This window comes from Strongylocentrotus purpuratus, unplaced genomic scaffold, assembly GCF_000002235.5.
Source record: "Strongylocentrotus purpuratus isolate Spur 01 unplaced genomic scaffold, Spur_5.0 spur5_scaffold_9, whole genome shotgun sequence".
Taxonomy (NCBI): Eukaryota; Metazoa; Echinodermata; class Echinoidea; order Camarodonta; family Strongylocentrotidae; genus Strongylocentrotus; species Strongylocentrotus purpuratus.
This window is the reverse complement of record NW_022145615.1, coordinates 11552390-11569396: the sequence shown is the minus strand read 5'-3', so window position 1 is coordinate 11569396 and position 17007 is coordinate 11552390. Positions and strand designations below refer to the sequence as shown.

General features: G+C 36.0%; 1 protein-coding gene across 1 annotated transcript; it reads left to right on the top strand.

The window, feature by feature from the left end:
- The first annotated feature begins 1933 nt into the window (after positions 1-1933).
- Positions 1934-16686, top strand: LOC579737 (translation initiation factor eIF-2B subunit epsilon). Its single transcript, XM_030976479.1, has 15 exons — positions 1934-2206; positions 2935-3059; positions 4057-4242; positions 4865-5036; positions 6272-6427; positions 7998-8083; positions 8720-8839; positions 10422-10522; positions 11370-11515; positions 11835-12081; positions 12688-12813; positions 13720-13934; positions 14538-14618; positions 15257-15412; positions 16278-16686. Exons 1-15 carry the CDS (start codon positions 2081-2083, stop codon positions 16338-16340), a joined length of 2106 nt encoding a protein of 701 aa, XP_030832339.1. The 5' UTR covers positions 1934-2080; the 3' UTR covers positions 16341-16686.
- Positions 16687-17007: the final 321 nt, after the last annotated feature.

The window sequence follows — 17007 nt, the reverse complement described above, 5'->3', positions numbered from 1 at the left end:
ATTGTTCAATTTGATGCCATGTTTGTTTTGCTTATGTCAAATGTGTATTAAGTATGTATGCTTATATATTTTTAAATTTCAGTTATTTTCTTTTGATTGTTCTTTTTGTATGACGAAAATAAAAACAAACAAACTCAACAATGAAAAGGATGTGAAGACTATCAGAGACGAAAGCGAGAGAGAGAGAGAGAGAGAGAGAGAGAGAGAGAGAGAGAGAGAAAAAAAAAGATTGGGGGCCGGCTATTTCTTTTCTCCCAAACAGGTTTTGTATTACTTATATTTCCGGTCTTCTGATTTGTTGATATGCTTGACTTCATTAGCAATGGCGTCATCCACAAATCTCACTTCTCGTTCGAGACAGCGATGTTGCCACTCTCTGATTGGTCAGTTAATGGAGGGCCTTGTATGTGTGATGCGAGTAGTGTCGTATCAGCCCCATGTACAGGGAGGAGGTCGAAACGGCCGCGGCCCCTATTGGCGGCGCCCCCCCCCCAAAAAAAAAAACAACAACAAAAAACAAAAAAAAATGAAGGAAAAAAAAGGAAGAAAAGAAGAGAAACAAAGAAAGGAGAAGAGGACAGTAAAGAGAAGAGAAAAAGAAAGAAGAGAAAAGAAAGAAAGAGAGAGAGAGAGAGAGAGAGAGAGAGAGAAAAGAAAGAAATAAGAAAAAGAAGAGAGAAGCCAGGTTTATGTTAATCCGTATTGCCTGAAAAGATTAGTGTAAAAATACTTCTGAAAAGGCCGCTCCCGACCCCTCCCGCAAAGAGCGGTAGGAAGGTAAACAGGAATTTTTGGGGTCACTCCCGAAGGCTTGGAAACTTATATTTTAATTATATTCATATGTAATAACATGAGAACGTTGGTATTTTGTAGGCGAACGAAAGTGATAGAGTCATCCATGAATATAAATATGTAAAGATAAAAAGAAAGTGTTTAATACATTATGACAGTCATTAAACACATATATAGTTCATGTAGTATTGTACTGCACTGGGAGTTTGATTGTTCTGGAATCCCAAATAAATGGAAGTTGTCATTGCAATTATGGTTGTAGCAAATAACTCAGCAAGTTGGTATTTTTAAAGCGAATGAGAGTGATAAAGCCATTCATGAATACAGGGGCGGATCCAGCCTGCGGCAAGGGAGGGGGCCCGAGAAAATATTTAGCGGGACTCAGCCGACCGGGGGGTGGTAGTGAGCGCTATTTTTTTTTCGGGGGGGGGGGGGGTATGGGTATGGCTCTATTTTGTTTTAACTCAACACCCCCCTCCTTTGAGCAACAACAGGGGAAAAGAAGGTTGAGTACTCTAGAAGCTTTACCCGTTGCAAACTCTGTGTGTCTGTTCTCTTTTTCTCTTTTTCTCTTCTTTTAAAGGTTTAAAATCTACTCTTTTGGCCAGTGGAGGGGGGCCGGGCCCCCGGGCTCCCCTGGATCTGCCAATGCATGAATTTACATATGTAAATTTTGGCCCTCAAAAATTTGAAAAATCGCACCCCCCCCCCTTGAGCGCCGGGGGGGGGGGGGGGGGCGGGCCCCCTGGCCTGTTTAGTTGAAATAACGGTCTGCGCGATTTTCAAATTTCCCCCCCCCCCCCCCCCCTCCTACTGGAAAATCCTGGATCTGAGACGAAGGTCTCGTCCTCATTGCGCATGCAATACATGTATTACACTACTCTTATAGTCTAGGCCTATAGAGTACTTGTTTCCTTTTGAAAATATCGAGCCAAGCAAATGTTGTAAAATACATAAAGAAAACATAAAGTTGTATGCTCGATTACACCTTATGCAATACATCAATAGTATCTTTATTTTTGTTCCTTCTAAAATTTGTTCAGAAAATCAAATCTTGTCAATTTTTATTAACCGCTAGCAATGACGTTGTCTTTTCATATTTAATTTGTCTTATGTATGGTACAGTACTGAGTCACTAATTTAAGTTCTAGTCGCTAAATTCTTTGAATTGTCCATGTACTATTTTGACGCAAATCTGAGCTGAGCATAGCCGATAAATATTGCAAATTAGATGGCACTGCACTGGATGTGAGAATTGCACTTGAGACGCGAAGTTGAACACTGCATCATGTCTGGCAAGAAAGCAAAAGGGAAATCCGACAATTCGTTGGAACAAGAGGATGTTCTTCAAGCGGTGGTTATCGCAGACAGCTTCAACACTCGGTTTGCTCCTGTAAGCCTTGAGAAACCTCGAGTAAGTGAATAGTCTGAATACAGATTAGTTTTAGTAGGATGTGGCAAGCAGCTGCTACTCTGACTGAATCGGACCCAGGCCATAGGCCATACCTAGTGCGGCTGCGAGTCCTGCGACATGCGGGCTGTGCAGGCAGCTAGTACTCGAGCTCTTTTGCATGTTGCTCCCGTTTACAATAGACACATGCACCACTACACATGCTACACACAATGATTTATACAGTCAAATAAAGTCGTCTGATAAGAGGCATAACATCCACTTTTAATTGATTGTGGACTTTGTTGATAAGGAAATTTGTAATTTGACCTCGGCCTATTTCCATTGTAGTCTACTATTTTGTAGACTATTCTGCATAATTACATTTCATAGACTACCTCTGATTCTGAGGAAAATCCTTTTGAATAAGGTAGACCTCTCGTTTTCTACCTCAAAATTTTGTTGCAATTGACGAAGGAATCTGTTAAAAGTGTTATTATCATTATTATAGTTTAATATCATTGTGATTCTCATTGTTCATGATTTTCAGGAAGATTTATTCAATTTGCAAGATTCCAAGTCATTTCCAGAACTCCATTGTCTAGACCTACTTGAATTTTCCTATTTAATATTTCATGTCAACCATCAAGAATAAATTCTAGACAGTCTCTAGATTCCAGTGAACTTTCATGACCTGAATTCAGTTATCTTTACCTGATGCTTTTTCTTTTTCTTTCTTTCTTTCTTTGTAGGCGTTGCTTCCTCTGGTGAACTGTCCAATCATTGACTACACCTTGGAGTTCTTGGCAACCAACGGTGTGCAGGAAATATTTGTCTTCTGCAGCTCACACTCGGACCAAATCAAACGTCATGTCGAGTAAGTAATGACTGAATTGATCAGGCTACACAGCGATTGGGCCTTTTTATTTGTAGATAATTATGGAAGTAACAGAAGGGATCTCATAAAAAAAGTTTATACAAACAATCTTCCTCTTTCATACTCATAGAGTAATAACTTCCTTGTAATAAGATAAGATAATAGCAAATACAACTACAAGAATATTATTTGACTATGGCCACTCTAGACAGGCTCATATCTCTTTGCAAATTACTGATATACATGTACAAATGTATACAGTGTCCATCATATGGTAAATAAGATTCGTTTTTAGTATTTACATTCAATGTACAAATTTTATTGATTTTTGTTCGACTTAAGTTTTTTCCCGACAACTGAGATACATTCAGATGGGTAACAATTTAGGAGCTTGACAGGAAAATCTAAAAGTAATATTGATAATAAAATTAACTCAGAGCTTACTTCTGTGTGCACCAAACTTTATAGGACTTTGGAGTGGTTTTTCTGTAGTTTAACTTGTTATAGCTCATTACAGAAGTATATTTAAAACTGATATCTTTGATATAAGATACAAGCATAGAACCCACACGTTTACATGGAGAAGCAAGATGTCCTTGATAGCTGGTCCCCTGAAGTTATCATTATTATTATTATTCTATTAATGATAACTAAATATTATTGTTATTATTATTTTATAAAATTATTATTTCTATAAAACAAAAATTCTCATTATTTTAAAAATTATTATTATTATTATTGTTTTTATTATTTTTTAGTTATTATTATTGTTATTATTATTGTTATTATCATTATTATATTTCTTTTATTTTGCATTTCAACTAAGAAAAGAAAACCTGCAAGATAAAACACAAAGAAAAATGATTGTTGACCATACATGCCCAAGTTGCCAGGGAATTGGAAAAAGTGGAAAACTTATTACTGTAGCCCTTTGGCCTTCCACCCCGACTTGACTAGTATGAAATAATGTTCCTTCTTCAATCCTGTACTCTTCCAGAAAATGCAAGTGGAATAAGAAGACGTCACCATGTCGTGTGTGCCCCGTCCTCTCTGAGGGATGTCATTCGTTAGGAGATGCTCTGAGGGAGATGGAGAGAAAGTCACTGATTCGATCCCACTTCGTTCTTGTCACTGGGGACCTCGTCTCCAACCTCAAGCTTAAGGAGGTCCTGGAAATGCACAAGTAAGTTGGAAGAAGTCTTTGATGTAATGGGAGAAACCTTGTCCTTTGGTATCTCTTGAGCTTTGTTGATTTCGGAGTGCATCAAAAAACGATGCGCTATGCTTGTTAATTACTGCTGCATAATTTCTTTGTATGAAATTTTAAAACTTATTGGAAAATAAGAATAAATATTAGCAGCCTCAATTCATCTTACATGTATGTTTGGCTGCATTGTGAGATATTTGGTTATTGTTTCGTCGGTAGAGTGTTGCTGTGCCAAAAATGTTATCAAAGGAAAATCAGGTACATTGTATACGCCGCAAGAATCTGTTAATTTTCATTCCCTGCTTGCCGATCATAAGCTCATGACTTTGTCTCTCGAAAGATCCAGGGTCTGTCCTCAGAATCTACTTATTAGCAGCCTTGAATTAAAATTTTGTTCACTTGGAAGGTTGAAACTGTACTGTTGACATTGAAATGTCAAATTTTACTGAATTTAACATGATTAATTAAGACGGTTAGCCACTTTGCCAACAATGTTTCTAATTTTTTTTTTGCTTATTCATCTCCAAATTTGTAGCTAGTCTGAGATAAATTGTATTTGGAAGTCATCCCAAATGTATCTTCTTTTTGAAAAAAACAGGAACAGATTCCAGAAGGACAAACTTTCAGCTATCACTCTCGTCTTCAAAGAGGCTTATCCAGGTCATAGGTCAAGGTCAACAGAAGGAGAATTTGTGGTTGCCTTGGATTCGAATAAACAAATTAGTCATTACCAGAAGGTCCAGAAGAAGAGAGAGGTCCATTTTCCAGCTGTGAGTATAAAATGAGGGTGTAACCAATATTCAAATCGGGTGAAATTGGATGATAAATTCTGATCATCGATCAATGAAAAATGATCAGAAAATTATCCACCAAAAAGACAAAAACCATAATTTGTAAAGTTTTGGGCCATCAAATACTAACAAAGCATGCATAGCTGGGTTTGTTTAGTCATTTGGAGTTGTTGTAGACCATATTCTTTGACATCAAGAGCCTTTTTATGATTTGATAACCCAAAACCTGAAAATTTTCAGCCTTTTTTTTTAAATTAAATTTTTGAATTAAACAGCATGAAAATAGCTTTAAACATGGACTACCTCAACTTCAAATGAGAGAATCATCCAAGGTACATGTATGAGTGATTTTAGGGTGCTTAAAATTGTCAACATTTTGCAATTTTTGGAGGCAAATTAAAAAAAAAAAAAATCATCAGTCTTGATCATCCAATCCGATTATAGCTCTTACTTACAGTGTTTGTATGCATTTAGGACTTCTCATCATGTTATGTATGTGTCTTGAATTCTTGATGTCATATTCCAATCATTACGGGAAATTAATAGTAGTGCTGTTTTCAGGAGGAGCAATAAAATGAGATCCTAATGAGTAATTCTTGTGACACCTGTGCAGTTGTCAGCTCTTGAATATCTACAGTTGTAGAGGGCAATAAGAAAATCACTTTTTCTAGTAGCCCCAAAACACTTTGTATTGTAGCAATACAGCATGATTGACTCTGTCTTTTGGTTTCTAATCATTTTGAGAGTGGCTCATTGGCTGTTTAGTAAATCCAGACTGTATATGCCCCTAATATTTAGTATTCTTTGTTTATTATGCCTCCGCTACAGGGTAGCCGGAGGCATTATTTTCCTATTATTTTAGCTCAACTTTCATGCATACAAAGCGAAAAAATAAAAATAAAATCACGTTTAGTGTCCCCGCCCTCTTTTTTTTTTTTGGATGAAAAAACACTGCTAAAATGATTTTTTTTTCTGCCATTTTGAAACAAAACTGGCGACTATCTTGAAAAAAATTCCAGCCGGACTTGGAAAATTTGCCGAGTGGCCATTTTCAAGCAAATAAAAGGACCTCCTTCCCTTTTTTCAAAAAGGCAGGTCGCTAAACATGTTTTTTCTTTTTTTGGGCCTAATAGTGTACACTCCTATGATTTATCATATTACAAGTAGATTGTGTCTTTTGATTATTTTATTTTTCATAAATATTGCTGTTGCAGCGTTTATTCAAAGAGAACAGCCGAGTGAATGTAAGGTATAATCTACTCAACACACACATATGCATCTGCTCACCGAGGGTATCGGAGCTCTTTGTGGATAACTTTGATTACCAGACAATGGACGATTTCATCAAGGGGGTCTTGGTTTCTGAAGAGGTCAGTAGTTCAACTGGGGGGTGTTTCACAAAGATTATAAGTCAAACTCAACTCTAAGTTGGACTTAAATATTATGGAGAGCCACTTGTAGCCTTAAAATGACATATATTCAAAAGCAAAAATTCAAGTATTTTTAGACTTTTCATAAATTCCACACCAAGAACATGAAATTTCCCATGATAGAAGAAAATATGAATGATTTGAATCAACATTTTATGCCTTTTAAAATAACTTATACAAAATATTGTCAAGGATGCTAATGGCTTTCCATAATTGTTAAGTCCAACTTAGAGATAATATTCAACGTAGGATCTTTTTGAAACACCCCCAGAAGTGAATGAATCAATTGAAATTGAGTTGAACAGAAGTGAATGGAGTAGAATTGAATAAGAGGAATTGCATTGAAATGCTATGAACTTATTGATGCATAATATCTAAAATGTAGTAAACTTAATGGAATTGAATGGAGCGAAAGTTAAACACACTGATTTATATGGAACCGAAATGGATTGAACTGTATTGAAGCAAAGTTACAGCATTGTATTAAAGTGAACTGAAACAATTAGAAGTGAAATGAAACAAATTGAAATTGAGTGGAAGGGAAGTTAAATCATTTAACATTAACTAAACTTTTACGATAAAATGAGTTAAAGTGAATTTAAATCAACAAATCTGACACTACAAAATAAAACTGCACCTAAAAAAGACTTTTGTACAAAGAAGTGAGGATACTGGGTTGTAAAGCAGTTATGCGCCTGTTTTATGTCATTATGAATTATAGTGAATTTAAATGAAGAAACCTGACACTAAAAAAAAAATCTGCTTTTCAAGAGGAGTTACAAAGAGTTGAAGATTTTAGATTTTAAAGCAGTTCTGCACCTGTTTCGTGTCATATCTGTACAGCAGCAAGTATTCTAGGTCTAACTTGACAGAATGTTCTGCAATGTTTATATGAACACTCCTTCATACAAAACCAAAATTGTTAAAGGTGAAATCCACCCTGATATTAAGTTGATTTTATTAGAAGCACAAAAATGAGAGAACAAGGTCGGTGAAAGTTTGAACAAAAATCAATTAAAAATATAATTTTGGAACGTGTGATGACTGTGATCAATCAGACACACATTGGCAACTCTGTGAACTTGAAGTATCTTACTAGCTCCACTCCCATTTCCAAGTAAAAAAAAATTATTAAAACAAAAATAATTATATTTTCTGAAAATTTCAATCATACATGTATGTACATTCACCCTGAATATAATTATTGACAATTTGTTTCTATACAACCCCTGGATGAGACCCCTAATCCGTCATCAATAAATAAGAAAAAAAAAGTTTTTTTTAATTTTCTGTTGAGAGCAAATTGCAGAGTAGCTTGCAAGATACTTTACAGTGTTGCCAATTTGTGTTTCACTAATGACAACTTCAAAATTCACAACTTTCCATTTGTAAAGGGATATCGTTAAACTTGCAGTGGTTTGTTCCAATCTTTTTCCAGCATTTATTAAAACCAATTTAATATCAGGGTGGACTTTTCCTTTAATCATCATGATGTTTTCTTTGGTTTCAGATTGAAGGTAATAAGCTGTTCATGCACATCATAAAAGAGGACTATGCAGGCACAATGACCAACCTTCCCCTCTATGATGCAATCAGGTAAGAAATGAATTATATTTATTTGTTTATTTGAAAAAGGTGATGATGATGAAACTGCTCATTTATAAGGTGAAGCTGTGAACGTCTGCTTTTGTATGAGGCATTCTACGCTGAAATATGTATAATGCTGCAGAAACCTAGTCGTTCAGATTTTTTTCATTTGAGGTACCAATATCCTTCACTAGACACCTGTTTGTAAATGCCTTTTCTTAGGGCTTAAGCTTAGCCTTAGGGCATGGATTGAAAGTCACTGTCATGGACATATATCTTTAAATTTAGTTGTGTTGATTTTAAATTGTTCATATGTTTTTTAACATTTAGAATTAACTAGTAAATAGGTCAGAAACTTATAATTTATTCTGAAACTATCATGAAGATAGTGGAACATTGAGAAGTGTTTAAAAAAACAAAAACATTATTGCAGTGAAAAACCTATATTCCTTCTAATTCAGCATTGTGGTTGTTTAAAACTTTAAATGTAGGCAATTTGGCAGATGGTCTTTGTACCTATCTGTCAGGGGCCACATCATATATATGTACCTCCATCCTTCCATCTTGTGTGGGTTATCTACATTGAAAAACCGAGCATAAATTTAATTGAATATGCTTTCTTTTCTTCTTATCTTTGTTTTACAGTAAGGACGTGATCCATAGATGGGCTTTTCCAATGGTACCCGACAACCTCTCCGTCAGCAACTTCCCTTATTCATTATCAAGGCACAACGTTTACCTAGCAAAGGATGTCACTTTAGAAAAGTAAGATTGAATTCATGACTTTTGTTTATTTATTTATTTATTTATTGATAATAATAATAATAATATGTCTTGTTTACCCAGTGTGTGTGTATTGGGTTTTTACAGACGTGTGTCAATTAGATATGATTATTTACGTCTGGGGACCGACCTTTAAACATCACCATCCGAAAGATGTGACTCAGTTTCGAACCTGCGTCCTCGGTTGAATCAGTTTGTAACTTCCACTTTTGGCTGGATTACAGGCGCTCGCCACAACGCCTAGTTAATGTTTACCCAGGGTAGCCTCATTAGTATTTATACTGTTCTCCCTGAGGGCCCTTCAATCATATTATCATTTTTCTTTTTATTGAAACAGGGTAACGCTCTCAGTATAAAAACTTTTTTTCCCTTTACAAATTAAAGGTTAACAGATTAAAGGAAATTGAACAAAGTGCCTTATCATGGATCATTCGATTTTGTTATCATTTTTATGCCTCCCTTACGAAGTAGCCGGAGGCATTATGTTTTCGGGTTGTCCCTCTGTCCGTACGTCTGTCCGTACGCCTGTACGTCTCATGATCGCATTATCTCAAGAACCGATTGATGGATTCCTGCCAAACTTGGGTCATGTATTTATCGTGCAGAGCCAATGAACTGATTAGATTTTTGTGTCACAAGGTCGAAGGTCACATGGCTTATTATGTACCTGTATGCAGAAAACCAGGGAGCGCATTATCATTAGAACCGATGGACAGATTACAATCAAACTCAAGACATGTATGTAACTTGCAGAGCCAATGAACTGATCAGATTTTGGGGTCATGATGGCAAGGATCAAAGGGTCATACATGTATATGAAAATAACTTGTAATCACGATATTCTGAGAACCGGTTAAACCCCCCTGCACTACTTATAGCTACTTGCGCTCTCTATGTAGCAAACAATTCTTTTTTTTTTTAATGTTAATTGAGAGCTGATTTGATGAGATAACCACCTGTCAGTGACCTTGCAGGGAGATCTAATCTCCCTGGCCAAACTAGTGCAGATGGTCTTTAATGGATATATAAAAATATATTCATATGGACACTTAGCGTTCCATACTTAATCAGAGGATTAAACCATAGACTAAAGTTAGTTCGCTTTCGAGAATACCACCCTTACTGTATGTATTGTAATGGTTATGACACTCTCTTACTACATATCCCATCTATTTCTCAGATGAGAGATTCTAAGAGTGAGGAAAAATACTTCAGCAAAGTATTTTAATTACACTGTACATAATAAGGGTCGATAAACAATTCACCATCATGATGAAAATAAATTTTTACTGACAATTTTCATTTGTTTTAAAAACATCCCTGGTACCGGGCAGGAATTAATTCCTTGAAATGCTAGAGTTCCGTAATGGCAGCACAGCTTAAGCCAGGGTAAAAATGTCCAAGTTTGGAAGCGCTTAGAGACTTAATTGTAATTCGCGCTATATAAAAGCTTAGGATTATTGTTATTATTATCCCATGTTTTTTTTAAATTTGCAAATGAGCAAACGTCAAAAAATAAAAGTTGATTTAGTATTGTATTTTATTATATTTGTTTACCTTACAGAGACTGCGTTCTAGAAGAAGATGTAGTCATTGGTCCTGGCAGTCATATAGGTGTTAACACCCGAGTTACACATTCAGTAATAGGAAGAAACTGTAAGATTGGTAAGTAAGATCTTCTTTTTCGCTATAAAGTACAGGCCAGTGTTGGGTGTGTACTGTACTGATATAGGTGCTGTGCTGGGTATATACAGTGTCTCAATAAAAGACCTATAACACCATTTAACACAAGAGGCTAGCCAAGGGTAACCTACAATTCCCACTCATCCCTTTTGTGACAATCATTCCACAATATCTAGAGATTCAGAGCCTTAAAAATATGCAAGATGCGTGAGTTGAAAGGGCACAAATGTCTGCATGCACTGCATCCATTTTTGTTTCTTGACTTTATAGTGTTTGAAGCTAGAAATTCATAAAAGGAAAATAAACATTACAATACTTAAATTGGCAACACTATGAGAGATTCAAATCATCCTTTTTCAATTATAATTGGACATATTTTCAACTTTTCGACTTTGAAAAATGTAATTTTGGCCAATTTGAAGAACAGTATGTGCTCAATTTAGGCCTACCGGGTAAACGTGAACCTGTCTTGAAAAGGTTATATCAACCTTTGATAATTGAAAGGTACAATAATAAGTGAAATAGATAATGATAATTTCAAAAGATAAATCCACAGTTTATTGAACTAATGAGATCAAGATATGTGTTTTTAGTTGATTTTTTAAGATGTAAACTGTTCTGTAGATTCCAACTTTTTCAAATATAAAGGAAGATAGTTCAATGGATAAGATGCAACCTTAGCAAAGGACCTAGATCTCCTGAAGCAATTATTTGTGTCTTGGGCACAGCCAGTCTCGGTGACTAATATGCCATAGACGATTGCACTGACCAAGCCACAGACAATCTGACCTAAGCTCATTCCAAATTTATTTTTATGTCTTTTCTCCAGGTGACAACGTAGTCCTTGAGAATGCTTACATTTGGGATAATGTGACGATTGAAGCTAACTGTCATATCAATATGGCTCTACTGTGTGACAGTGTACATGTCAAGTCAGAAGTTACTATTAAAAATGGCTGTGTCCTTTCATTTGGGGTAAGTATCAATGAATTTTGTTTTTGTTCAGTCTTTTGAGAAATATGTCAACTAGTGTCAATTTGTCTTGCTGTCCCTAACAAAATTATTTAAGTCATAGTCCTAGAAATGTTTTGATTTTTGAATATTAGATTTTTGATATTCACATGTTTGATTCTAAAGGTCTCATTTATCTGTTAGCAAGACAAGTATTTCCCCTATTAATTACAATGTCTTCTAGTTTTTTGCATCGTGATTCTTCTTTTTATTCAAATGTGAAAATAAAAAGAATTGAATTGAGTTTTATGACCATTATCTATTTTCTTCTTCATTTCTCTAGGTGAAAGTTGGACCACACGTGACTCTCCCATCAGGCACCCTCCTCACCAGAATCCCGCCCTCAGCTCAGGGAGAAGATGGGGATGACTTCCAGGACACCTCCCCCAGGGAGGGGGAAACACCGGGGATGGGGCTCATCGATGAGGCATCGGTCGACAGGGGGCTGGTGGGGGAGGAAGGGGAGGGGTACGTCTGGAGACTGGATACTGATGAGGATGATGATGATGAGTTAGTGCAGCAGATGCTCAGTGAGTTGTACAGTCATGTAACTCTGTAAATTCAGGGGCATTCAGTTTTTTCTTTAGCTTGGATGGTCATCATGTAGTCCAGTATGATTAAAAGCTTACGTGATTGTGATAGAATTGGACTGAAGATATAATTTGTCGCCACTATGCCATGAAGCGTCATTTGTAATTGTGCATCTCCTTATTTGGGGAGATTTTCAGTGTGCAAATCTCAGTCACAGAGTGCTAAAAGGTGAGAAAAAAAGTGAAAAAGCTTGGCCTAAAGGTTGAGCATCTTGTAATGATGGAGCCCAGTATGTTTGATATTTGAATATATGAAAGGGGTTTAGAATAATAGCTTCATGTTTTTCATATGGCACTTTTGATTCGTTTGTAGGGGTTACGGCCAATTGACGATTTAGAAATGTTATATCAAAAATTATAGAAGACGTGAGGCTGTAGAGACTCCAAATTCTAATTTTCTTCAAAAGTATCTGGGTAAATGCACATGGTATGCTGAGAAGGGGATGTAACTTTTACATAGAGTCATTGCTATTTTAACTCTATTAAAGCAGATGATTATTATTCTAATGGTACTGGAATATTGTTCAAAATCAACTTTTACCCTAGGCTTAAATCTTACACCAGAAGGAGAAGAGGAGGAGGAGGAGGAGGAGGAAAGCGAGGAATCCGATGATGATCTGGATGATGAAGGGCTCTCGCCTCCGGCATCACCACCCCCAGATGATACAAAATGTAAGAAATAAGCTCAATCTTTATTTGTTATTTCATATAGAAAAAAAAAAGACATTTGAAGATTGAATCTGTTTTGCCTCTTAAACCTGCTCTAACAACTGCTGGCATAGAAAGAGCACCATCTGTATGGTTCCACATTACTGTTTTCCTTGTGCGGAAATTTGCGTTAGGAGAGGATCTGGGTTATTAAAACCACCTGCGTACAAACTACAAGGATCTCTTTTAAAATGTTGTTTATCTCTGCTTTGATTAAAACCAACTTAATATTAGGGTGGACTTTCCCTTAAACAGTTTCCAGAAGTAAGAAGAAAATATGTGATAACTGAGTGTGCACAGACGTGTTGACTGTTTATATGAATCATTGAATTGAATCAAGGTTTATTAAAAAAACATGCGTCGCAGCCCAATGGCTGAATTGATCATGTGTACAAATAAAACACTCATTGTATATTTCAAACATAAATTACTCAGTTGCTTCTCTATTTATAGGGGTGATAGTGTATTTATTAAGCCTGATAATTTCTTAATATAAATCGGTTTCCTGATTTTGTTGTTGACTTTTCGCTATTTTTGTTGTTGTTGATTTGTTTAGCTTTTTTTCTTCTCCAAAAATGGATAGTCCCAGAGATCAATGTAAATCCTGTTTAAAATTAGGAAGATGAGGTTCTGTTTTTTCATGACTTCTAAAACTTAAAAAAAAACTCTTAATAAAACCTATTTTGTTTTTAACTCTCACTATTATCCCTCATTTAAACATGTAATATCTCCTTATAGAATGAATATTTGAAGCTCATGTTTTGGATAGCATAGTCATGAGGCAGCACACTGATTTCATCAATTACCTCTTTAGTCTTTAAGATACGCAACGATTGTCTTTCTGACATAATTTCATCATTTTACTTACAGTGTTTTACAGTGAAGTACTGGACAGTCTCCAGCGAACGATAGAGGAGAATATCAAGGTGGATAACCTTATCTTGGAGATCAACTCCTCAAAGTATGCCTACAACATTGCCATGCACGAGCTCATACCCCTCGTCATGAAAGCCATCCTGGAGATGCCTCATCTCAAAGCATCGGGTCCCCTGTCGTCGCAACAGCTTCTGTTAGCTGTCAAGAAGGTATGTCAATGCAGTTATTGTAGTAACAGGGCTGATGTTATCTCAACTGCTTTTAGCAGCAATCATAATGGTATGTCAATACTCGGTTATTTCATGAGGATACCAATTAATTAGTATTTTCCCTGTTTATAGCTTTTGTATTTATCTATTTTGTTTTTGCATGCTGTTATGTTTTATTCTAATACCAAACAGGGCCTCATGGAAGACCACCGAATTGGTGATATTTGCCACCCTGTATAAATATCAGAAATAAATCAATAAATAAATAAATACTGTGAGCGTGACAGATATAGTTATTTGAATATCAGGACCTGTATTATGTCAAGAAGGAGGACTCCAGCAGATGTCGAAAGCATATGTCAATAAATAAATTTAGTCATGAGTATTGGAATAATAGGGTTCATGTCATTGTTTTAATTTCAACATTGTTACCAATGAACAGATTCTTCTTTCAATGAATATTTATTTGATTGATTTTAATGGCGGGCCAACCTAATCTGAAACAAAACAATAAGTCTGTACAATGTCTTTGACAAAAGTGAAAAGGAATCTCATTTACTGAAAGGTTGTTAATATTATGTGAATATATATCTTTATCTACAGCTGTTTGTGAGATTAAAACCACTCTTCAGTAATTACATCAAAGGTGCTGAATCACAAAAGGACTGTCTCAATGCTCTCGAGGTAAGGACACTTCCCTGACTGGCTCTGTTTTAAATTTTAAAATAATTTGTGTTACATGGGAATATCGTTGCAAGTGTGCTGAGATTCAGAATGACATTAAAACACCTAACTTGAAACCAATGGCAACGTACCCCATCCCTTAATACCCTACCGGGTATGTCTTTTTCAAATGAAGCCTTAGGAAACTGTCCCAGGAACACATGTTGCGTGGAGCACTGCATTTGAAATGTATTCTCGATACATCGCTTGCCAACCATTCCTATTTTGGAGGAATTATTCCAACTTTGTGGCGTTCACACTTACCTTATAAATCCTACATTCCTCTCTTTTTGTGAAAACTTCTGTGTAAAAGGTATACAAAATGACTATGTTCCTGATTTTTCCTTGAGGGATTTCTAATTTTTGCTTTAAAAGGTTGGTAGGTATGTCCATACATAGTGTACATGTTTCTTAATGCCATAAATTACACCCAAGACATGCAGCATTTAGAGATTTCCTCACAAAACAATGAAAATCTTTGACTTTGATCATTATATTTGAAAACAAATTAAAACATATTTTGCAGTATTAAATGCAGTTTGTTTGAACTTTTATCTTTCACCTCTCACTGTCTTATCTGTGTGTGTTAATCTCTGTAGGAGTACAGCATGGTGAATGAGTCTACGGCGGCCATCTTTGCCAAGCTTGTACACCACCTCTATGATGCAGATATCCTTTCTGAAGAGGTCATCCTAAAATGGTACAGCAAAATGGACCAAGATGCAGATACAAGAAGACGTGAAGTCAGGTCAAAGGTCAGTCCCAGGTCAAAATTTACGTGTACAGTGGGTTGGACTACACTTGGTCCTGAAACAGTTGCGCTGTGATAATTTCCTTCAAACACCTAACTCCGACTCTGGACTCAACACTACACTGTATACCTAATCCTAACCCTAACACACTAAGCCTAACCTAAAACCCTAATCCTAGCACCAAGCCTAACCTAAAACCCGAAACCCTAGCACCAAACCTAACCTGAAACCCTTACCCTAGCACAAAACCTAACCTAACATCCTAGCACTAAACCTAACCTAATACACTATCCTATTAACACTAAACTTGATCTAAAACCCAATCGCAACCCTCAACCTAAACATTTGACGAAAAATAGCCTTAAGCAATTGTCACTGGAGCAATTGTCTGAGCACTATACAGTAAGAAGACAAAATCTGGATATTACAAGGCAATTTTATCTGCCCTGATTCTAAATTTTTCATTCATTTAATTTTTGTTGACCGACGACTCAAGGAATCAATATAATAAGGTAGTTATCTATGTTGTGGGGAGTGTTTCACCATTTTAATACTGGCATTTGTCTCTCAAGGGACTTACAAATCATAGTCACAAATCTGCAGAATTTATGTTTTCTGATAATTCATTATTGAAGGAAAAAATATTATCTAAAGGTCATAATGGTGAGAGCAAAGAGTGGCATAAACAGCCTGCCATATTTAAGTCCAACTCAAAGTCGATCTTAGACTTTGTGAAACACTCTCATGCAGAGTTTGTTACAAGGGTATTGATAATTATAATTATGATAGAACTTTCTATTATTGAACCTCCTTTTTTACAGAGTAAGAGTTTCTGTCACTCTTCTGTTCTTTTATCTTTGCTCTCCAGCTTGCTTCATTTGTCACATGGCTACAGGAGGCAGAGGAAGAGAGTGACGAGGAGGGAGACTAACCGGTGTCCGCTTCATACGTAGGGCTCCCTCTGCTGTCCAGAGCCAGAATGCATCGGAAGAGTTTGTTCGCACAACATGATACACACAAATCCGAAAGTGTAGAACTTCAATGTTGCCACATTTCCAAAAGAAATAGCCAAGTCTCAAGTCTCAGTTTTTAGAAAAACATTGCCAGCAGGTACAGGTGCTATGGAAGAGTTCTCTAATGAAACGAGATACATAAAGGCTGATCAAAAAATACAACAATTTTGAAATGCTAGAATTTCCATGTTGCAAATACACGAGTCTCAATATTATGTTAGTTTTCTGTAAGACAATACATATCTACATTTAAGAAAAGTAAAATATCACTATTATTGTTCTTCTTTGATTAAAAAACATTGCCAGGTTAATCAATTTTCCGTTTCAGTGCAAGCATTTTTAAAGTCTTCTTTGTAGGAATCATCCTCATGTATTTAATCATGGTAGAAAATGTCACTAACGACGTATTGCTTATAATTCTGAACATTGTATAACATGTTTCATGTTGAAACTCTCCACATTTTTTTTTCATGCAGTAAAGCATCCCTAAGGCCTAAAAAAAAAAATTGATGACTTGGCGTAACCCGCCCGACCCTATTTTTATCGCCGACCCTACGCTTTTTTATTTTTTTTGATCCGATTGCG